We start from the raw sequence: 22,977 nt of genomic DNA on the forward strand, positions 1-22,977 counted from the left end.
ACAAGATGACGTTTGTGTAATTTGTGTATACAATGATAAATTGATTGTATACAATGATCAATCTCTATACCTTCCTGTCACTGGAAGCAGCAACACTTGAAAGCATAAGTTCCCTTGACAAACGTCATTTATGATTGGCGTCATCTATGAATGACGTCACTGTCTAGACAAGACAAGTGCCGGTATCGGCAAACCTTGTCGCGGCAAAGGGCTATGACCCGTGCCTTGATACCATTGAGATCATAGGAGATGCACAGCAGTGCCGATACCAGGTTTCTTTAGCTTCACTTTAAAATGATATCAGAACGATAGTTATTCACTTGAATTGAAAGTGAACACAGGAGAGTTGTATACACAAATTACACAAACGTCATCTTGTGAGGGACTGTATACAACTCTCCTGTGTTCACTTTCAAGTGAATAACTATCGTTCTGATATCATTTTAAAGTGAAGCTAAAGAAACCTGGTATCGGCACTGCTGTGCATCTCCTATGATCTCAATGGTATCAAGGCACGCCTTTGCCGCGACAAGGTTTGCCGATACCGGCACTTGTCTTGTCTAGACAGTGACGTCATTCATAGATGACGCCAATCATAAATGACGTTTGTCAAGGGAACTTATGCTTTCAAGTGTTGCTGCTTCCAGTGACAGGAAGGTATAGAGATTGATCATTGTATACAATCAATTTATCATTGTATACACCATAGACCTATATTAGATAGATAGGAAACTCCTTCACTGCGCCTGCGAGGATGGTCGCCTACCGCAGGAAAAGGTAACTGCGTATGCCACGAACTGTCCTCGGCGGTCCGCGGTAGTGTAATACAGTCCCTTGCAGAGCTCTTCTCTGCCGGAGATACAACTTAACCGATTCTGTTCGGCTTCCTGTTTACATTTTAGCGCTTGTTGTGGGATAAAGGATGTCGACAAAAGAGGATTTTCTGAAGTGGGACGACTTGCCACTGGAGTACATTTTTTGGAGAATTTACGGATGATGATGTGAAAGCGGTTCCGAACCTGAAAGTGACGAAATCGCAAGCAAAACGGTTCTTCCGTCTCCTGCAAGTGCAAAGCGTCAACGTTCGTCTGCTAAGAATTTCAAGTGTCCCGATTGCACCAACAGTTAATAGTTATGCCTCTATCAGCGGTTTCAGAAGACATGTCACCAAGAAGCACAACAAGCCACATTTGAAAGGTAAGACTCCATCTGCGCGTGTGCGTGTGTGTTTCATAATTATTATCATAATAATATATATATCTAGTCTAACTGAAACACCTACCCTAATAAAATAAAAATGTAAGTTATTATAGTATTAGCCTACATGGAATACCAACATACCAATCACAGTAAAACCGTGTTATCAGTGGACCTTGAAGCCCAACAGATTAATGCATCTCCTGAAAGCAGTGAAGTAGGAATTTGTGAATGGGGATTTCTGTTATAGTAGACATCTGTTTGGGAACCTGCATACTATGATACTTACAAAACATGTTCATTTTAGTTTTTACATGATGAGCAGTAAACATGAATTGTGCTGTGTATTATCCTGATGTTGAAATTTACCTGATTGCATTCATTAAGTTGTACGTTATCATTCTCTGTTTCAGCCAGTGAGCATTGAATTGACAACGGTGACGCCCAGTCTGATGCAGTTGCAGTTTTAGACGGACTGGTTGAGGGAGACTGCTGTAATGCTGAGAGGAACACCCGCCTAAGCAATACAACCTTCAGAGACCTGCTCATCAACGCTATTAAAAGGATTGAAGAGGATGCCTATATTAATATATTCAGAGAAATCATCTCTTACTGCCATAGCGGCAAGTATCGTCTCAAGAGATGGCAATGTGGATGAGATGATGAAACATTTAAGACTTTATAAGCTTCACTCATGCGTCAATAATAAAGATGCAGGGTGCACAGATGTGGACAAGGTACCATGAACTTATGAATGATATTCCTTAGGTTCAGGACTGAAGGTATTCATGTTGTCACTTTATGCAGCATGTGCATCTGGTAGACATAGCTTGAATCAGTATTCAGATGGCTAGCATGTTTTGGACATATTTGGCAGTCCATACTGATCTCTTTTCTCAGTACTTTCAGTGTATGGGTACAGGTGAACTGATGTGTGGAGTGCAAGCATTTATATTTGGGAACTGAACTGGTTATGTTGTCCTGTCAAACTCTGTGAAAAGTCCAGAAGCAGAATAATGGTTTTCTTTTCCATTGTCATGTGCATTTTTGGTACTGCAAATATTCTGATGCTTGTGTGAATTTTAAACTGTGCTCATATGCATAGTGACGTATACTTCATTCATTGTGACTGCATTCATCTGCCTGCTCTTTGTTTTTTTGTGTGTGAATAAATTAGTTTCCTGTCATACAGTGTTATCAAGTTTTGGTATGAAGGTGATGATGCGTGCTTTCTTTTCTATCACCTCTCCCTATTTTAGTGTTTTTTTGTTTTGTTGCATACACAATAAATAAGAACAAAGCAAAGAATCAAAATTTTTTGAGTAATTTTTATTAAACACAACACCTGTCATCAGTTAAACTAAGTTAATCTTTAAAATCTTCGGTTCCTGATGAATCGGGATCAACAGTTAGCTCCGCACACATCGGCCCAGGGCAGTCCTCAATCAGAAAATCACCCCACTCCCAAGGTTCTGCTGGAGCACCCTCGTCAAGCCTGACAAATAAAAAGAAAATGTAGTCATTTAATCTAACTTGATATTTCCAACAACAAGTACATTAGTAGCCTTGGAAATGTGTTCATAGAAAGACTAGTAGGTCCTTTCAAGGCAAAAACTGAAAAAGGCTCTGCCTTGTGAACATTTATTTGGCCCTGTTGTCATTGTGTTATGTTATTATACATGTATGGCTTTGCTTTTAACTCTGTCTCACAGTTGGGAACAGGAGAAATATGTAGTTAGTCCCTCCTTTTTGCATTTCCCTTCACAAATCATAAATCCAGGCTAGAGTACTTGACATACCTAAATTCGGTCATCCCTTCTACATTCAAAACTGCTGACAATATAGTGTATTATTTTAAATTTAAATTATGAAAAATACTTACTGGATCTGAGTACAAAACTGCAACAACTTGTCTTCCTCAGTCTTCATATTCCTTTCTTCAGCATTCTTTCTGCATGCTGCACCCTGTTTGGATCTCGATCCTTTCCGAGGGATTCCAACACGTTTCCACCGCCCCATCTGGAAGATCATTAAAATAATGACAACATAAACATATTACAAATGCCCCTACATACAGGGTGACACGAAAAAAACAGATCCCACCAAAAGTTTAATATTTTCTGAAATAATCAGCCGATTCTTTTATTTTTTCAGGTGAGCCAAGCTGAAATGATGTTCTAACAGCCCACCAAGTTTGAGCTTCAAGATGTCATGGACAACGGAGCATAAGACATTTATAGTCGAGGCCTATTTTCGCCGGCGAACAGATTTGCTCGGGCTGCGCACAACAGACTCTCTGACTGAATCAATATTCCTCGGTGTCCTTGCTGATTTAGGTCGACCAGAGTGGGATCCCCTGTTAGGGTTTTTACTATTGAGGTTATTGACAGTCCCATGGTCTCTGAACTTATCCCTCCATCCATAGATAACTGATTTAACAGGAAAGTCTCTACGTCCAAACTGTCTTTTGAATTCCAGTTGAGCAGCGTGGATAGAATTCGCCCGAAAATAGGCCTCGACTATAAATGTCTTATGCTCCGTTGTCCATGACATCTTGAAGCTCAAACTTGGTGGGCTGTTAGAACATCATTTCAGCTTGGCTCACCTGAAAAAATAAAAGAATCGGCTGATTATTTCAGAAAATATTAAACTTTTGGTGGGATCTGTTTTTTTCGTGTCACCCTGTAAATAACCAATTACATGTGTTTCTGATTCCTTGTTGCAACACTCTTTGCAAACAATAATTATTATTATAAGTATAAAATTAACAGCTCACCACTAACAAAACAAAAAAAATGTATATGCTTTGACTTTTAAGGTAACTGTAAATCTGTTAAATTATCATTATTATATGAAATTAAAGTCAGATAAGCAGCAGTACAGATATGACACATGTACAGATGAATTGTACAGGAAAAACCCTTTCTTTTCATATATGACATGACATATTTTATGATTTATTTGACTCTTTGATTGTCGGTAGAGTCATGCAGCAATAGCTCTTAGACTGGGACTGAAATTCTGTTATCATCTGCAAATATGTCCAAATATCCCAACTTTAATGCAATGATTTAATTAAAGTAAGAAAAAGAAAGGAAAAATGGATGCACCTTGCTTTCAAAAACATAATCATTAACACCATTACATTTTTTCTGAAATTTTCTGAATTTTTCTGTTGAAGATATTGATTGCAAAACTTTTGGAAATTAGCAAAAAAAGACGCATTTTCGAGACTTCCCTGCTGAAAACATTTTAATTCTGAGACTTGAGCAGACTTTTTAGTATAAATCGTGGACTTCATGTTTACAAAGTTCGCCGCCATGCATTACTATCATCAACAAATTACAACACACACAGGGCAGCTTTAAAATCAAATGCTTCTTTTTATGTATTTTTCTTGACACAAAATGCAACTTTTGCACATCGGACTTTGAAACTTTTCGGCCCTGTTGAATAATTTCACGGGACACCGTTTTCAGTTTTACTTTCAACAATAACAACTAGCGTAAATCAATTAAAATTTCGAAATTAGTTTTATTACTTACAAAGTTAGTGAATGCTTGCCCCTCTGCCGATTTTTAAAAAATCCACTATGAATGATTTCATCATAAAAATGGAACCATCGCGTGTTGGTGCATGAAAACGCCATTTTTTCTCAAAGCCGTGACCGGCGGGGTAACCGACTGCCAACTTCGATGCTAACTCACGTCGGTTTTCATGAGTTGAATGACAAAAAGAAAACACAAATTTGGACTCCTGATAAATATAAACACTCACCTTGAACAAGAGATGTCGAATTCCCAGTGAAAACGCAGTAAACAGAAATAAACTGGACGGTAAATTCCCATGCGCATAGTCTGTGACCTCTGGCACTAGTCAGCTGACGCGCATCGCCGTAGGCACACATTTTGCGTGAGGCGGCGGAGTTTCCTATCCCTCTAAATATAGGTCCCTGTATACACAAATTACACAAACGTCATCTTGTGAGGGAACAACAACAAACAAACAATGCATTAAAGTTGCCTATTCAGGTAAATACAGGTAATGGTTTGAATACAAATATTTACTTGCAGCAAACAGGTTAATAAAATCATGTTATAACAATTATAGTTGCTGCCAGAAGTACATTATTTTGAGTTCCAAACATTATGCAGGCTAAAATCCATTGAACCTACTAGAGAGGATGATAATTGATTTGAAGCTAATCAATTTTTGTTTACTTTTTTCCCTTAAAAAAACAACTATCAATCAGAAAACGTAATGACGAAAAAATTGAGAAAATGATATGTATAAAACGGAAAGAAATTTTGTTTGTTTTGGATTTAGATTAAATAAATTGTTTATTATCATAATTTACCACTTTTTTGCTTGAGCGCAATCAACGTCTGTGCCAATTTGCACACAAACCTAACTGGAGAAAGTTCTTCAAAATGAAATGGGACTTGGCTGGCCGAATCTACGTTCTGTCCTCAAAAGGGAGTTAACTCAAATAAAGCGGAAGAGCTGGGCAGATGACTTCCGCGTGTCCGTGTCTTCTTTTGATTCGTTACTGATTTTATATTGTGACAATCACATAGCAACTATTGTCTTCTTTAATGGTTTGTGTTGTCACTAAGAAGAACCGAAGAAGTGTATAGGTTGACGTTACCGTACCGTAGAATTTGAAAGATGAATTCCTTCAAGATCACCGCTCTTTTCATGCTTGCTTTGGCGTTTATGGTTTGTGATGTCACAAGTGGGGATGCCGGTGACACGAAGGACGCGACTCCGGTACCTCCCGAGCCTGCCGAGGATGTCCCACAAGAGAAAGTTGACTATGCAAAAGGATCTGTCTGTGGATATTGCACTTACTGCAAGGTAACCGAGAGGATTGATTGACTGATTGTTCAGCAAAATCTTGACTTGGGCAGCAGTGCTCGTGTGTCTCCGTCACAGTGTCGGTGTAGGGCTGCAGGCAACAGTGTACAGGGGAAATAAACATGTATCTCCGGCCACGGTTGTCTAGCAAAACGAATAGTATTAATAGTGTTTTAAAAAGAATCGTTTGTGTCCAGCTCTGCAAAAACAGATTTCTTTTGACTGTGGTTTCAGCGATTCACAGAGCGCGCACAGCGCGCCGATTCACAGAGCGCGGCGCGTTGTGCAGCGCAGCGATTCCCAGAGCGCGGCTATTGCTCTCACCAGCGCAGATTGTTGACGCGCTTTATTTTTGTACATGCATGATTATCAGCAACATTTTACACTCTTTCTTTGGACACTCAAAAGCAACTTCAGGGCTACAAGACTACAAAATTGCACTTTCTGCAGACTAAATATACGCGTTCAAATCAACCGGAAAAAAACCCACTGAAAAAACGATCTGCGCATGCGCGAATTCCAAAATGGCTGCTGAAGTGTTAACTGGTGTGACACCGATTAACAGTTCCGCGGCACTGTACTCGGATAATTGTTTAAAAACGTCATCCCAGTTTAAAAACTCAGCTCCTTTCCATATAGTAGAAGCTTTCTTTCTTTCTTTATTTGGTGTTTAACGTCGTTTTCAACCATTCAAGGTTATATCGCGACGGAGGGAAGGGGGGAGATGGGATAGAGCCACTTGTTAATTGTTTCCCGTTCACAAAAGCACCAATCAAAAAATTGCTCCAGGGGCCCGCAACGTAGCACAATATATGATCTTACTGGGAGAATGCAAGTTTCCAATACAAAGGACTTAACATCTCTTACATACTGCTTGACCAAAATCTTTACAAACATTGACTATATTCTACAAGAAACACCTAACAAGGGTAAAAGGAGAAACAGAATCCGTAAGTCGCCTCCTACGACATGCTGGGGAGCATCGGGTAAATTCTTCCCCCTAACCCGCGGGGGGAATATAGTAGAAGCCATTGCAATGACATGTAGTGATATGACTGCCAAGTATTCAAGGCCGGTGTCACGAACTCGGAAAACTCTGCCTGAACAATCCTTCTCATTGCGGTCAATGCGCATGCGCTAACATGGGGAGATTAATCAGGTCGTGAACAACCTAACCCTAACCCTAACCCGAGGTTCAATCGGTCAAAGGGTCGCATTTTGTAAGTCCAAGATTGGCGCAGGCGCATTGACCGCAATGAGGATTGTTCAGCAGAGGTATGCACGTTTTTACATCGGCGCAGCGATATATGGTGAATTCAGTTGAAAGAGTGAGAGAGAGAGAATGGAGCTCTGTTTTTCGTTTTATTGACAGTTTTATTTCTCAAATAGATCAGATGGATGTAGCTGTTGTAAACTTTGCGATTGTGAAGGAAATGTATTGGCAGAATACATCGCGCGTCGTGAATCGCAGCGCTCCTCGTAGCGCCGCGCGTTGTAAATCGCAACGCTGCACAACGCGCCGCGCGCTGTGAATCCACTTCGAAATCCTTATCACAATAGTTCTTCTTCTTCTTCGTCGTTCGCTCAGACAGCAACTCCGGAGGCCCTGATGAAGGCTGCTGTACGCCGGAGGCTCTCCATGGGTCCATAGAGTTTGTCTAGTGGTAGAATACTCGCCTGCCACAATAGTTCTAGATCATTGTTGTAAATGTAATGTTTTATTCAAGATATGCTGCATACATAGGCCTAGGGCCTAATTATTATTTGCAAAAAATTTAATAAGACCGACTCAAAATATGAAGATTTGTTTCTTCTTCTTCTTCTTCTTCTTCTTCTTTTGTTCATGGGCTGAAACTCCCACGTTCACTCATGTTTTCGGATGAATGGGTTTTTACATGTATGGCCGTTATTACCCCTCCATACAGGCAGCTATATACGCCGCTTTCAGGGGAAGCATTCTGGGTACTGTTGTGTTTTTGACATGGATTACAGGATTTTTTCCGTGCGGACTTGGTCTTGTGTGTACAAAGGGGGATAAGGCATTAGCAGGTTTGATCTGCACATACGTTGAACTGGGAGATTGGAAAACATTGGAAAAATCTCCCCCCTTAACCCACCAGACACGACCGCGATTTGAACCCGCGACCTTCCGCACAGGAGGCTGCTGTCAAGTTCAGTGTGAATTGATGTTTGCAGGCACACAGAGAAAAACACACTCCTCCACATGCATGCATCAGGACTTGGGCGCTTGTTGAATTTGTTGCGTTCCTTGATACAGGGCAGGTGGAATTTCTGAACATAATTAAACTGTGACAGCAAACTGATCCTGTGACAGTCCCATGCTGATTATAATTACCTAAGGCCCCCCCCAAAAAATAGTCCGTTTACGGTATCCCGACCGACCCTATTTTTTCGCGCGACCCTAGACTTTTTTGGGGCATTTGGGGGGGAAGTTAAAAAAAAAAAAGTCTTTTTTTATTTGGCAAAATAACTTAAAAATATGGGTTTTTGGAGAGAGAAAAAAAAGAAAGAAGAAACCCGACCTACCGACCCTATTTTTTTGGCCTATGTTACCGTAAACAGACTATTTTTTTGTTTGTGCCCAAGTGATTAATTGTAGCAGTAAGTGACTTACAGACTGCACTTACCGCAAGCTATCCAGACATCAGGAAAACAAATTAGTGCTCAGCAGGGATACATTTGTGCAACTTCACAATACGTATACACATGCACAACTGCTGGCTTCCAAAACTGCATGACTGTAAATGCAGTGGTTGTTAGACTTAATGCAGTACTCTGTATTGTAATACAACATGTGATGCAATATCTATGCTAGTACGTAGGTGCCTCACTGCAGTGCACATGAAAATATATCAAGACTTCAGGTTTGGTTCTGCATAAAATGTATAAGTGCATAATGCTATCAACTCTAGTATTATTTTCTTGGAATGTATTACTATTAATACATGCCAAGTTGCATTGAAGACATCATCATCTATATATATACGACTTGTGTCTGTGTGTGTATCTGTCTGTCTGTGTCTTCGCGATGCACGGCCAAAGTTCTCGATGGATCTGCTTCAAATTTGGTGGGCTTATTCACAGAGACCCCGGACACAACCTGATCGATGAGATATTTCAACACGTGCTCTCAGCGCTGAACCGATTTTCGTTTTTCACTGCATGTTACTATTTTTAGATCTCCCTTCCTTCGTGCGCCGGCGTCAATCCATATTCCCGTTTGTACGTTACTATATTTAGAAGGTCACTGCACGTTACTATTTTTAGATCTCCCTTCCTTCGTGCGCCGGCGATGCCGGCGTACACCCGGCAAAGCCGGGTCCCCGGCGACGGCCGGGTATTCGGCTCTACTTCTTCCCGGCGAAGCGGGTAATCATCTAGTATATATATATCTACATCTTCCATGCAATAGAAATTGATATTACTATTCATTCATGAAAAGGAACCAACACATTAGCTGTCATTTTTTAGTACCCTGGTGTGGTTTTTTTACACAATTCTTGGGGAGCTTTGATGTGTTCAGGAGTTTGTTTTCTGAACTTATGTTTTTTGTTTTTTTGTCTTCTTCAGTTCTGTGAACTGTGTGATGCAGACTGTCCATGTGAAACAAGCCGAAGCAAACCTAACTGCAAAATGTGCAAGGTGAGAGAAGTTTGAAGTTATACCCATCATGGTATATTTTATATACATGTATATATATATGATATTTATATTTTGCGTAATGTAATGTGCATCTACGGACGAAGCAGAGTGTAAGTTTTATATTCTGGTGTTGATCATGCAATCACCAGACAGTTTTGTCAGATATGATGTGTGTGCATGCGTGCGTGCGTGCATGCATGCGTGCGTGCGTGCGTGCGTGCGTGCGTGCGTGCGTGCGTGCGTGCGTGCGTGAGAGAGAGTGAGTGAGTGAGTGAGTGAGTGAGTAAGTGAGTGAGTGAATGAGAAAGTGAATGAGTGAGTGAGTGAGAAGGTGAGTGAGTGAGTGAGTGAGTGTGTGAGTGAGTGAGTGAGTGAGTGAGTGAGTGAGTGAGTGAGTGAGTGAGTGAGTGAGTGAGAGAGAGAGAGAGAGAGAGAGAGAGAGAGAGAGAGAGAGAGAGAGAGAGAGAGAGAGAGAGAGAGAGAGAGAGAGAGAGAGAGAGACAGAGAGAGAGAGAGAGAGAGAGAGAGAGAGAGAGAGAGAATGTGCATGTCTGAGTGTGCATGACTCGATCATTATCGATCTGCATGTATTTGAATGTTTAGCTTTTTTTTATTATATATTATATATAAAGTAAAATATTTCATACATGACATTTCAGTATTGCAAGTACTGCTACCTTTGCTCTGCAATTTGTGACACCATCTGCACACCTGGTGAGTAATACGTATACCAAAAAATTGAGACGGTGACAAGAGGGAATGTTTACTGAAATTTGATCATGCGAACAATATCCATGCAAAAATGGATGAATACTGACTTTACTTCTTTTACAAAATTGTTCTGCAAACACAGAACATGCTATCAAGCTGTTAACTATAAATGCACAAATAGCTGTGCAGCTACAGCTGTGTTGCATGTGACAATTGGCCTTCAAGTTCAAGGACATATAATTGGAGCATAGTTTTCATTCTGCAAAACAATACACATCCATTTACAGTTATTGTGCTCATCGATTCCACTATTGAGAAGCAAATGTTAAACAAGTGTTGAGGATATCAGCAAGAAAGTTGAGGATATCAGCAAGAAAACAGATTAAATTACATATTCTTACTCCGAGTCACATATTAGCATTGACGCAGTCGAGATGCTAGGTTAACTGAAAACGCTATCCCGTCTATAGTCTAAGGGAAGCAACCCAAGCTAAAAAAGTAGCAAGCTTGCTACCCTGGGTTGCCTCCCGTAGCGTGTCACGCCACAGATCTCGTACCCAGTACGAGACACCCTCATTCGACATCTTTCAGCCAGAGAGACAGGTCGTGCTTGATTTCGCTCCTAGGCTGTTGTTTGCTGTCTGCTTGACACCCACCGGCCTCGGCTCCCCGTCTGCTCATAGCTGTTTCTAGCGGTGAGATTGTTCCATTTTGTTGTTGTTTGCATTGCCATTCTGCTGAGAATTTTCTCGTCCGCGGACTTGTGAATTTTGCTCGGTAGTTTGTTGCTGTGGCCGCCATTTTGGTCGCCATTTTTCGCTTACACGTGGTGTTTTTTGCTGGTTAGTTTGGGTCCGTGCTCGGACTTTGAACTTTGACCAGTAGCACTATTACCTGCTTGTAACTTGTACTTCGTGCTAGTTTATTCTGCTGAAGTTTTACGTCCTAGAGACTTGTGTATTTTCAGTAGTTTGTTTTTCTCGCGTGACATCATGTCTGATAGTGAGAAAAAGCGAGCGGCTAAGGCCGAGAGTAAGGGCAAAGGCCCTGGCAAACCTAAGTCCTCGGCTTCTACTTCTTCGGCTAGGAACCCCACGGTTCACGTTTCTGACCCGAAGACTAACTTCGTTTTTTCGGTGCCCATTTCGGCGCCGGAGGAAACTTCGTCTGGCTCGCGTGCGGCGGGCTTGACCGCTACCACGTCCGTTTCAACCCCGGTACCTGTGCCGGAGGCTGGCACTCTTGTGGCTAGCCTTTTGTCCTCTTTGATTCCAGAAATTCGGACTCTCGTGCGTACAGAGATGGCGCGGACGGACCCTGTTTCCAGCTCTGCCTCCCTCCCGGGGGTGTGCGACCCTCGGTCGTTGGCTTCCTGTGTTCCTGTTGTTTCCGGATCACCTGTCCAGCCTGCAGGCGTTTCTCTTCTCGGCCGGCGCTCGGTGACTCCCGCTTGCGGGAGTGCACCTGAGCAGGTCCCTTTTGGGATACGGTCGCCGCAAGGTATGTGCTCGCAGCAGCCGTCCGCGGCAGCTGCACTTCCAGTTCCTGGAAGTAGTGGTTCACTGGACAGCGGACAGACCATGGTCCCTGCTGGTTTGAGCTACGACTTACGTAAGCAGTCGCTCGCGGCAGCTTCCCTTCCGGCTCCGGCCGGAAGTAGTGGTTCATTGGACAGCGGACAGACCATGGTCCCTGCCGGTGTGCGCTACGAATTACGTAAGCAGTCGCTCGCGGCAGCTTCCCTTCCGGCTCCGGCCGGAAGTAGTGGTTCACTGGACAGCGGACAGACCATGGTCCCTGCCGGTTTGAGCTACGAACTACGTAAGCAGTCGTTTGCGGCAGCTTCTCTTCCGGCTCAGGCCGGAAGTGTTGGTTCACTGGTATGCGGACAGACCATGGTCCCTTCCGGTTTGAGCTTTGCCCCGTTTCAGCAGCCGTTTCCGGCAGCTGCCCTCCCTGCCTTGGCGGGAAGTGTGGGTCCAGCCGGTCGTGCACAGTCCTCTGTCACTTCCGGTTCCGGCCTAGGGCTCCCGGGTTGTAGCTGGCAGACTCCACAGCCATGGCATAGCTATGCGGTGGCGTCTGCTCTTACAGCTCCTCCCGGTTCTTCCGGTTCGGTTCACGCTGCGTCCGTTGGGATGCCGGTGGATTTCGAATTCGGTCGTTCTCCTGGGCATTCGGGCTTTCAGCCTCTGTTGGGTCAGCAGCAGCCACCCACTCCGGTGGTGACTGCTAGCTCCTCCCTTCAGCTGCCTTCGGTTGCTGGCGTTTCTCACCCTCCTCTTAGCCAGGGTATGAGTTTCGTTGATGACCAACAGGAGGGGCGTTTGGCTTCCGGCCTGTCCTCGCAGCGTCATTTGTCGGGTTCCTTGGGCTATGAGCCATCCCCTTCATGTGGCGCTTCGGACCTTGGGTCTGTGGACGAGGAGCAGCTGCCTTCGGCGGCTCCGGCCAGCTTCAGGGTGGCGCTTGAAGCTGCCGCGGAAGTCACTTCGCGTTATTTCCTGGAAGGGGCTTCGTCTTCGGCCGCGCCTTTGGCGTTGGGTCCGTCGGCGATGGCTGACTTCCGGGGGGCGAAGGAGGACAGCTACTTCCGGTTCGAAGAATCACCGTCAGTAGCTTTCCAGCTTTCTCGTTTGTTCGCCAAGCCCGCTCCTGCCGGCAGCGGGTTGCCTCCAGCAGCAGTTCCGCTTCTGGTGCCGTTTGGCACAGCTCCGGAGCATGCTTTGCCTTACCTGGCTTCTGCGACACAGGCAGACTTCTTCGTGCCCTTGGCGGGTCAAAGGAAGTTGCCTTGGCCTAAGGCTTCACGGAACCTTCTTTCGTCCTTTGCTCTGCCGCGTGCACCGCTTCCGGTCACGCCGGCATTGCTCCCTCTTTTGACGAAGCCTTTGCAGAAGGATTCCGTTCTCCCTCTTTCGGAGCGGTCTCTCATGTCCTCTGAGGAGGTGGGAAGGCAGCTCTTGGAACTCAGTTCCATTTCGGAGACTATCCTGCGGGCTCTTTCACGTGCTCTTACGGAGTCTTTAGCTCCCTTTACCTTGAGTAAGGAGCAAGATTCGGAGGACATATCCACACTCCTCTCCACGCTGGCAAGGGTGAACGAGGAACAGATGAGATTGTCCTCTCTGCAGTACGTACACTTTGTCTCGTGCAGAAGGGACTTGTTTCTCGCCCACTCCCAGTTCTCTGAGGAGTCGACGAGAAACACTCTCAGATCGTCACCCTTGGTGGATGGTGCTCTCTTCGGCAACCTGGCCTCTGATGCCAGGAAGCAGGAGATTGACACCAACAGAGAACAGCAGTTCTCGTCTTTTGCGCTTCAGTCCCTGAAGCAGCCCAAGCAGGCTGCTCCTCAGCGGGCTCAGCACAAACAGGCTAAGACCTCTGCTCAGGCACATCCTGCTTCCTGGAAGAGATCTAGTGCCCCTTCCCGCGGGTCGGGCAAGAGATCTGCTTCGAGGAGGGGTAGGGGCTCTTCCAGTGGAAAGCCCCACCCCCAATGAAGCGTTCCCGGCTTCACGCCTCCCCCGCCCTCCACCTTGGTGATGGCGGGGGGCCTTGCTCGGGCACTTCCACATTGGCTGGCCGTCATACGCAGCCGATGGTTAGTGGGTGTCGTGAAGTCGGGATTCCGCTTGCTGTGGCTGGGGGACAAGGCCCCTCTTACCAGGTGTCCTCCAGCCTTCAAGCCCCCCTTCTCACAGGAGGCAAGGGCCGTCCTCCAGTCGGAGGTTGCCTCACTGATAGAGAAGGGCGCGGTGGAAGCGGTCTCGGACCACAGCTCCCCGGGGTTTTATGGACGGCTTTTCGCGGTCCCCAAAGCTTCGGGAGCTTGGCGTCCTGTCTTGGATCTTTCGTTTCTCAACAAGTTTCTGAGAACGATTCGATTCAAGATGGAGACTCCTGCCTCGGTTCGGGACGCTCTCCGCCCAGGAGACTGGGTGACCTCGATAGACTTGACGGATGCGTACTTCCATCTTTTGGTGCATCCCGCCGACCGGAAATGGCTCCGTTTCCGGTGGGGCGACCAAGTCTACCAGTTCCGCGCACTTCCTTTTGGGCTGTCCCTTGCCCCATGGATCTTTACCATGGTGGTGAGGCAGCTCTGCGCGCTGGTGAGGTCACAGGGAGTGCGGCTGCGAGCATACCTCGACGACTGGCTCATCTTGGGCCAGATCGAGGCTCTCTGCAGGCAGCACACTCTCTTGGTTCTCCGGGAGGCCAGCTTGCTGGGATTCTCGGTCAACCAGACGAAGTCAGAGCTCGTGCCGTCTCAGTCATTCACTTACCTGGGGATGACGTTCAATACGGTCACCTGGACTGTCCAGCCTTCGCAGAAGCGGGTGGACAAGCTCCAGGCTCTCATCCGCTCTACTTCGCTTCTCCTGAGGGCTCCCCTTCGGACTTTGGCCTCCATCCTGGGGCAGATGGAGTCCATGGCCCTTCTGGTTCCACTAGGGAGAGTTCACAAACGCCCGCTTCAGCACGCGCTGAAGCCGTTGGTGGACTCTCCTTGTGTGGATTGGAACACTCTGGTTCCCCTTGGGGATTGGTTCCAGTCTGCAACCCTCCCGTGGCTGGACTCGGGATGGGTATGCAGGGGGGTTCCCATTGTTTCCCCCCCTCCCAACATGGACCTGTTCACAGACGCGTCCTTGCTGGGTTGGGGGGCTCACACGGACCGGCTCACGGCCTCCGGACTGTGGTCTGCGGAACAGAGCACATGGCACATCAACTCGCTGAAGTTGGAGGCCGTGTTCCTTGCTCTGGTCGCGTTCCTCCCTTCCCTGGCAGCCAAACGCGTGCGTCTGTTCACAGACAATATGACAGTGGCTGCCTACGTGAACAAGCAGGGAGGTTCGCGGTCCCCCACTCTCTCCCGCAGAACGTGCGAGATCCTCTCCTGGTGCTCCCAGCGGGGGATCTCTCTCTCAGCGCGTTACCTGCCAGGGAGCCTCAACACACTGGCGGACGCGCTCAGCCGCTCCGACAGGGTGTTGCAGGCGGAATGGACCATCACGCATGGTGCCCTTCTCCGCCTTTGGGCTGTGGCCCCGAAGCCTGTGGTGGATCTCTTCGCCACCAGATTCTCCAGGCGCCTTCCGGTGTTTGTCTCCCCCTTCCCCGATCCGGAAGCGTGGGGGACCAACGCTTTGGACATCCCCTGGACAGGGCTGGAGGCTTACGCCTTCCCGCCCTTCCAGCTGCTCAGCCAAGTCCTCAGGAAGGCGGAATTGGAGAGGCCGTCTCTGCTTCTGGTCACCCCTCTGTGGCCGTCTCAGCCCTGGTTTCCGGACCTGCTGAGACTCGCACACGGCCCTCCAATTCCTCTCTCTCTGGTACCAGGCGAACTCGTTCAGCCTCGCACCGGAGTTCCTCACGGGCACCCGCAGTCTCTCAATCTTCACGCGTGGAGACTGTGAGGTCCGCTCTCAGGCGGTCTGGGGCTTCCGACCGCACTTTGGAGTTGGTGCAGCGCTCACATAGGGCCTCCACCTCCTCAGTGTATTCATCGCATTGGCGTGCCTGGGTCACCTGGTGTCAGGCTCATGGGCTGAACCCGGTGGCTCCTCGTACTATGCACGTAGCCAACCACTTAGCGGATTTGTCTTCCCAGGGGGCTTCTTCCTCCTCTCTGAAGGTTTGCAGGTCGGCGATCGCCTCGACTCTTAAACAGATTGGGCATACCATCAATGTTAGCGGAGTCGTTGCTGGGGTTATTAAGGGCGCGTCTTTGCAGGACGTTAAGCGCTCTTCTCTGCCCAAGTGGGATCTTTTCCTTGTCCTCGAGTTCTTGCGCTCGGCGGACTTCGAGCCGCTGGAGGGCTCTAGCCTCGCGAACCTTACTCGTAAGGCTCTGTTCTTGCTACTTCTGGCTTCGGCCCGCAGAGGTAGCGAGATACACGCTCTTTCAGGCAGTCCGCAGGACATTGGCCGAGAGCGTGACGGCTCCTTGTCTTTGCATTTCCGGGAGGCCTTTCTGGCCAAAAATCAGACACCGGATCAGCCTTCTCCCTGTGTCCTTGTGAGGCCCCTGTCTCATATTGTGGCGCATGATGACCCAGACATGGTCAATTGCCCGGTTAGGGCCCTAGAGGCCTATTTAACCCGCACTCAGCCCATCCGGTCGAGCTCCCAGAAGCTCCTCTTTATTTCCTTGAATACGTCCATGGACAGAGATATCACGAGGACTACCTTGGCCAGGTGGGTGTCGGCTCTCATAAAACAAGCTTATGTGTGGAGTCTGGCACAAAAGGGGGGGGCTCAGCCTGCCTTCCCTCTCGAGTCGGCTAGAATGCACGAGTCCCGGGCATGGGCATCGTCTTTGGCTGTTTTGAGGTCACGAAGACTTGACGACGTCCTGCGCACAGCATACTGGCGTTCAGACGACGTCTTCATCTCGTTCTACTTGAGAGACATCGCCGCGGTCTGCTGCGACGGCTCAAGGACCCTCCCTGCACTGGTGGCAGCGGGGCAATGCCTCTCCAGATCATAACAGTGAGTTTGAAATTTTTTACTTCTTACCCACCACCTTGTTGGAGTTATCTGCTATTATGTGACTCGGAGTAAGAATATGTAATTTAATCGAAAATTTTTAATTAAATTTTCATTTGATTAATATACTTACCCGAGTCACATAGGTAAGTCCCTCCCACCTTCCCCGCTTGTAGTTTCTTTGGATTCTAGAAGTCGAATGAGGGTGTCTCGTACTGGGTACGAGATCTGTGGCGTGACACGCTACGGGAGGCAACCCAGGGTAGCAAGCTTGCTACTTTTTTAGCTTGGGTTGCTTCCCTTAGACTATAGACGGGATAGCGTTTTCAGTTAACCTAGCATCTCGACTGCGTCAATGCTATTATGCGACTCGGGTAAGTATATTAATCAAATGAAAATTTAATTAAAAATTTTCGATTAACTGCAATACAAAAAGTAATTGTAAATAACTACTTACAATGTCAGATGTGACAATGACATAAAAACATTACTGTACCTTTTTATCAGTCTCAATTATAAAATGAGCCGTTTTGTGGATATTGCTATAAAGCCTGAAAACAGCCACCCCCATTGTCACATTGTCATCACATTGAAAAAAAATGTGTGGGATGTGTCTATGTATTACAGATGTTGAGTACAAGCTCACCTATGTTCTAGTAGATATAGAAGATCATACAGTTTCTGAAAGTTCTGGAAGGAATTGTTAGGTGTCTGAGATATTTGTTTTGTGTATGCAGGGTAAGTGATATGACTGAAGCATGATAAGTTCGTTTTCAAAACTGAATACAATTTGTTTGTCATGCTATACAGGTGGCATCCTGGATCGTGTGTCTGGATCCATAGTGAAGTAAGTATGATCAACAATTTGAGCATACTTAATTATGCTTTTATGTTTTGAAGATTCCATTTTAAGAATTTATATCAACTTGAATAGGGAATATCAGAACAGCAAGCTTGCATAAAAGTTGGACAATGACATATTCTCCTTTGTTCTTGGGCTATGACGCAATAATGGGCTTTTACATGAATGGCCATTTTCCCCCCCACCATTTAGCCAGTCATACTCCATTTCCTGGGGATGCATGCTGGGAGTTTTCATGTTTCCATAACCTACTGAACTTTGACATGGATTACATGATCTTTTTTGTGCGTACTTGGTACTGTTCTTGCATGTACATACGAAGGGGGATAAGGCACTAGCAGGCCTGCACATTCATTGACCTGGGAGATAGGGAAAATATCTACCCTTAACACACAAGGTGCAGCCGGGATTCGAACCCCAAACCTACCACATGGAAGGCTGACATCCTAACCACTTGGCTACACGCCCGTCTAGGAAAGTGACAGGGGAATACTTTTTACCTGGTTTAATTTCTTAGTTGTCAAGCATAATTGCAGTGCAGGTGACAGATAGTGGTATCATTTTCTTATTTGTATTAACATACATTGTATTTTCTGGCTATATTTAATTTTAAAGCCCATAGACGTTTTCCTAACATAACTCTGTCAGGATTTGTATGCGCTGTGGAAGAGTTGTGTCCTGACAGTGAGCCAAACAACACGCTGCTGGCTAATGAAAATGAGCAGTCATAGCAAATGATCAACTCAGATGTGTATGTTATGAAGTGTCCGCTTGATATTATTGTGCCCTTTTTGACTCACATGCGAAGCAAAAGTGAGTCTATGTACTCACCCGAGTCGTCCGTCCGTCCGTCCGTCCGGAAAACTTTAACGTTGGATATTTCTTGGACACTATTCAGTCTATCAGTACCAAATTTGGCAAGATGGTGTATGATAACAAGGCCCCAAAAAACATACATAGCATCTTGACCTTGCTTCAAGGTCAAGGTCGCAGGGGCCATAAATGTTGTCTAAAAAACAGCTATTTTTCACATTTTTCCCATTTTCTCTGAAGTTTTTGAGATTGAATACCTCACCTATATATGATATATAGGGCAAAGTAAGCCCCATCTTTTGATACCAGTTTGGTTTACCTTGCTTCAAGGTCAAGGTCACAGGAGCTCTTCAAAGTTGGATTGTATACATATTTTGAAGTGACCTTGACCCTGAACTATGGAAGATAACTGTTTCAAACGTAAAAATTATGTGGGGCACATGTTATGCTTTCATCATGAGACACATTTGGTCACATATGATCAAGGTCAAGGTCACTTTGACCCTTATGAAATGTGACCAAAATAAGGTAGTGAACCACTAAAAGTGACCATATCTCATGGTAGAAAGAGCCAATATCAATCAATCAATCAATCAATGAGGCTTATATCGCGCATATTCCGTGGGTACAGTTCTAGGCGCTCTGCAGTGATGCCGTGTGAGATGAAATTTTATACGGCCAGTAGATTGCAGCCATTTCGGCGCATATTTACCTTTCGCGGCCTATTATTCCAAGTCACACGGGTATAGGTAGACAATTATTAACTGTGCCTAAGCAATTTTGCCAGGAAAGACCCTTTTGTCAATCGTGGGATCTTTAACGTGCACACCCAATGTAGTGTACACGGGGGGAGGGTTCGGACACCGAAGAGAGTCTGCAGACAAAGTTGACTCTGAAATAAATTTCCGCCGAACCTGGGATCGAACTCACGCTGACAGCGGCCAACTGAATACAAATCCAGCGCGCTACCAACTGAGCTATATCCCCGCCAATAAGCACCATTGTACTTCCTATGTCTTGAATTAACAGCTTTGTGTTGCATGACCTAGGATGACCTTGACCTTGGGTCAAGGTCACATGTATTTTGGTAGGAAAAATGTGTAAAGCAGTTCTTAGTGTATGATGTCATTGCTAGGTTTAGGTCAAGCATGTGAGTCGTATGGGCTTTGCCCTTCTTGTTGTTGTTGAAACATGCGCATAGGAGGACCGGCACGGTTGGCCTAGTGGTAAGGCGTCCGCCCCGTGATCGGGAGGTCGTGGGTTCGAACCCCGGCCGGGTCATACCTAAGACTTTAAAATTGGCAATCTAGTGGCTGCTCCGCCTGGCGTCTGGCATTATGGGGTTAGTGCTAGGACTGGTTGGTCCGGTGTCAGAATAATGTGACTGGGTGAGACATGAAGCCTGTGCTGCGACTTCTGTCTTGTGAGTGGCGCACGTTAAATGTCAAAGCAGCACCGCCCTGATATGACCCTTTGTGGTCGGCTGGGCGTTAAGCAAACAAACAAACAAACAAAAATGCGCATAGGATCTAATTACGATTCGTTGTGGCAATGGTCGATGTACTGCAGTGATGGCTAATAATGTGCTTTGCTTGAAGTCACGTGAGCTTTGGTTGAGGTCACGTGAGTTTGGCAAAACACTTGTGTTCAGCGATGACTGCAGGCCATATCATATGGCCCAGATGTAAATATTTTGAAAGAAACCGGCATAATGTTGAGCGGACATTGCATAACAATTAACATACAGGCAAAAGTCTGTTTTTCGCTGTGAACGCCTACTTTCACCAATTGGTGGTGTAATTGTGGCCGTCTATAAGGGGCCCAACTCTTCCACAGCCAATTATTCAGAGCATTGTCTGTGTGAAAGTTGTTGTATACATGTACTTGGATGCAATTAATTTGATAAAAAGCAGGATAGAATTAAATTATAAGCTTATAAATTAAGTTATAGTAGAACAATTATGAGAAAGTGGATTGATATAATATGTTTGTTCTCCTTTTTTACAGCTCCCTTCCTTCTGTCAACCACGATGAAGTGGACTCGGACATTGAATCTGTGAAAACATGGATTGACCACAAGAAAGATGAACTGTAAAAATGTTGTACTTTAAACTGCTGAGTTGAGATTAGTTTTTTTCTGTGGATGATCACTATAGCCATTTTTGCGTTCTGTTTGTAGATTTGTGTGTTTGTGCGTGAAAGTAAAGTGTCTAATCATAATTTAATGTAACATACATAATGAAATGTAATGTAATGTCATCACTGTGATTTATGAAATGTGATCAAAGACATTCCAGTAAAGATGAAGCCTGTGAAGAAAGTAAGACTCTTTCCATGTGCATAATTGTAGATCTACATGCATGCAAGTTGTGTAACTTATTTTATCAAGGATAATTACAGTATTGATAACCTACGTACGTATTATACAGAGAGTGAGTGTCTTTTGTATATAGTAGCCCACATTACAGACAAGAGATATATGCGGACACAGACATGAACTGGAATGTCGCAACTCATCAGTTCATTTGTATCATGACGGGCGAAGTGGCGCAGTGGTAAGACGTCGGCCTCCTAATCAGAAGGTCGTGAGTTCGAATTTCGGTCGCTGTCGCCTGGTGGGTTGAGAGTGGAGATTTTTCCGATCTCCCAGGTCATTAACTTATGTGCAGACCTGCCCCCTTCGTGTGTACACGCAAGCACAAGACCAAGTGCGCACGGAAAAGATCCTGTAATCCATGTCGGAGTTCGGTGGGTTATGGAAACACGAAAATACCCAGCATGCCTACTCAACGAAAGCGGAGTGAGCTGACTATGCTCTCAGAGTATAGTGTGGGGAACCCAAATGGGCAAATGAGCTCACACGTAACCAGAAAATTCTGGAACGCTGAAGAAGGAGAAGAAGTTCATTTGTATCGTAAACAACTACGCAATTTTACACAAAATACAACATTACATCAGATTGTTGTTTTACAGCAAACTAAAAACAGTATTGAGAACAAAGGCTTTATTTTATCCAGCCCCCTGGACTTTGCATGGCACATTTAGTAAAAAGGACTGTGCAATTAATGAGGTGTATGTGTGGTGTAAAATGATATTTTGAATGTAATTTTTGCAAGTGGGGTAAACTTGGAAGTGGTAAAGTATCAAAGCTATGCATTGTGTGAAGATTTCGTTGTGATGGCAGAGCTGTTCCCCAATCTCGTTCATAGTGTTACCCTTGTGATCAGTATTGTGTGAAAAACGTTATCTTTGAAGAACAAACCCACCTGTAACTTGTCCTTTTTTGTAAAAAAAAATTCAAAACAATTTTCAGCAAATGAATTGTATTTATCTATTCCTTTTTAACTGCGTATGTGTCCATATACCCGTGGTATAACCTAGTTATCACACTGAAAGTGAGTGTCTTTTGTATATGGTGCGCTAAATGTATACATGTATTATTTTGTACACATGTACTCAGATTGATCTGAAGGCGGTGCTCTGGAAACTAGTTAAAACCTCAGATAATCGTTATACATGTATTAAGTTGAACACATGTACTCAGATTCGTCTGAAGGCGGTGCACTGGAAACTAGTTTAAATCTCTGAAAAATCCTGCATAGATAAGATTAGTGATTTTTTTTTTTAACCTGTCTCTCTTCACAAGATGTATTAAGCATGTTGCTGAAGGTAAGTGATTGTGATTCATCGGATTTGACAAAAAGTTAGGGAAATGGTTCAGGGAAAATAGATCTCTCTACAAGCTGTATTTCTTTGACTGTCATATCTGTTCTTTCCAAAAATTCCAAAATAACCATACAACTTGCTGCTTACAGGTTTGCTTTTGGCTAAACGGTTTTATACAATAAGAAAGTATTAATATGCCAGAAACAAACTTCAGTTTTTTGCTTTGATTATGTGAGTGGACAGATTGAGAAAGAATATGAAAGGGATGGAAAAATAGGGCAGAAATGGGTTGCAGGTAAATGTTTTGGTGAACAAAAGGGATTTATCTGGGCAAATGTATGATAATATGCTGACAAATTCAAAGTGATTCAAGACTGTGACTTGACCAAATTACATGTGTGGTTTGAAGTGATTTTTGTGCATTGTTAATCTTGTCATGTTAAATTAGCGTGTCAATTTATTTTTTTGTACTGTTTGATTTGATTTTAATAAAAATGTTGATGTCAATTACCTGTTGATTTATTTAGTTTTGTTGAAAGTTTTCATTTGTTGCCTATATTGCCGCGAAATGAAAATTACGTTTCAGCGAGAGAGAAAAAATTGTCCGCTGCAAAAAAAAGGTAAATTAAATTATATATCTACAGTCGGAATCGTTTATAACGTAACCGGTTATAACGAATATTGGTCATAACGAACATTTTATTTTTTCC

General features: G+C 44.9%; 1 protein-coding gene and 2 long non-coding RNA genes across 3 annotated transcripts; 2 read left to right on the plus strand and 1 right to left on the minus strand.

Moving 5' to 3' along the window:
* Positions 1-700: 700 nt before the first annotated feature.
* Positions 701-2,384, plus strand: LOC138953173 (uncharacterized). Its single transcript, XR_011451499.1, has 2 exons — positions 701-1,197; positions 1,611-2,384. It is a non-coding gene; the product is annotated as an uncharacterized lncRNA (long non-coding RNA).
* A 125-nt stretch (positions 2,385-2,509) lies between these two features.
* On the minus strand, positions 2,510-5,134 carry LOC138953172 (uncharacterized). Its single transcript, XR_011451498.1, has 3 exons — positions 4,975-5,134; positions 3,080-3,216; positions 2,510-2,692 (listed from the first exon to the last, which is right to left on the minus strand). It is a non-coding gene; the product is annotated as an uncharacterized lncRNA (long non-coding RNA).
* Positions 5,135-5,697: 563 nt separating this feature from the next.
* On the plus strand, positions 5,698-22,774 carry LOC138953174 (sarcoplasmic reticulum histidine-rich calcium-binding protein-like). The gene is made up of 5 exons (XM_070324974.1): positions 5,698-6,054; positions 9,646-9,717; positions 10,377-10,431; positions 17,737-17,773; positions 20,609-22,774. Exons 1-5 carry the CDS (start codon positions 5,866-5,868, stop codon positions 20,694-20,696), a joined length of 441 nt encoding a protein of 146 aa, XP_070181075.1. The 5' UTR covers positions 5,698-5,865; the 3' UTR covers positions 20,697-22,774.
* Positions 22,775-22,977: the final 203 nt, after the last annotated feature.

The sequence above is a fragment of the Littorina saxatilis genome, linkage group LG17 (genome assembly GCF_037325665.1).
Source record: "Littorina saxatilis isolate snail1 linkage group LG17, US_GU_Lsax_2.0, whole genome shotgun sequence".
Classification (NCBI taxonomy): domain Eukaryota; kingdom Metazoa; phylum Mollusca; class Gastropoda; order Littorinimorpha; family Littorinidae; genus Littorina; species Littorina saxatilis.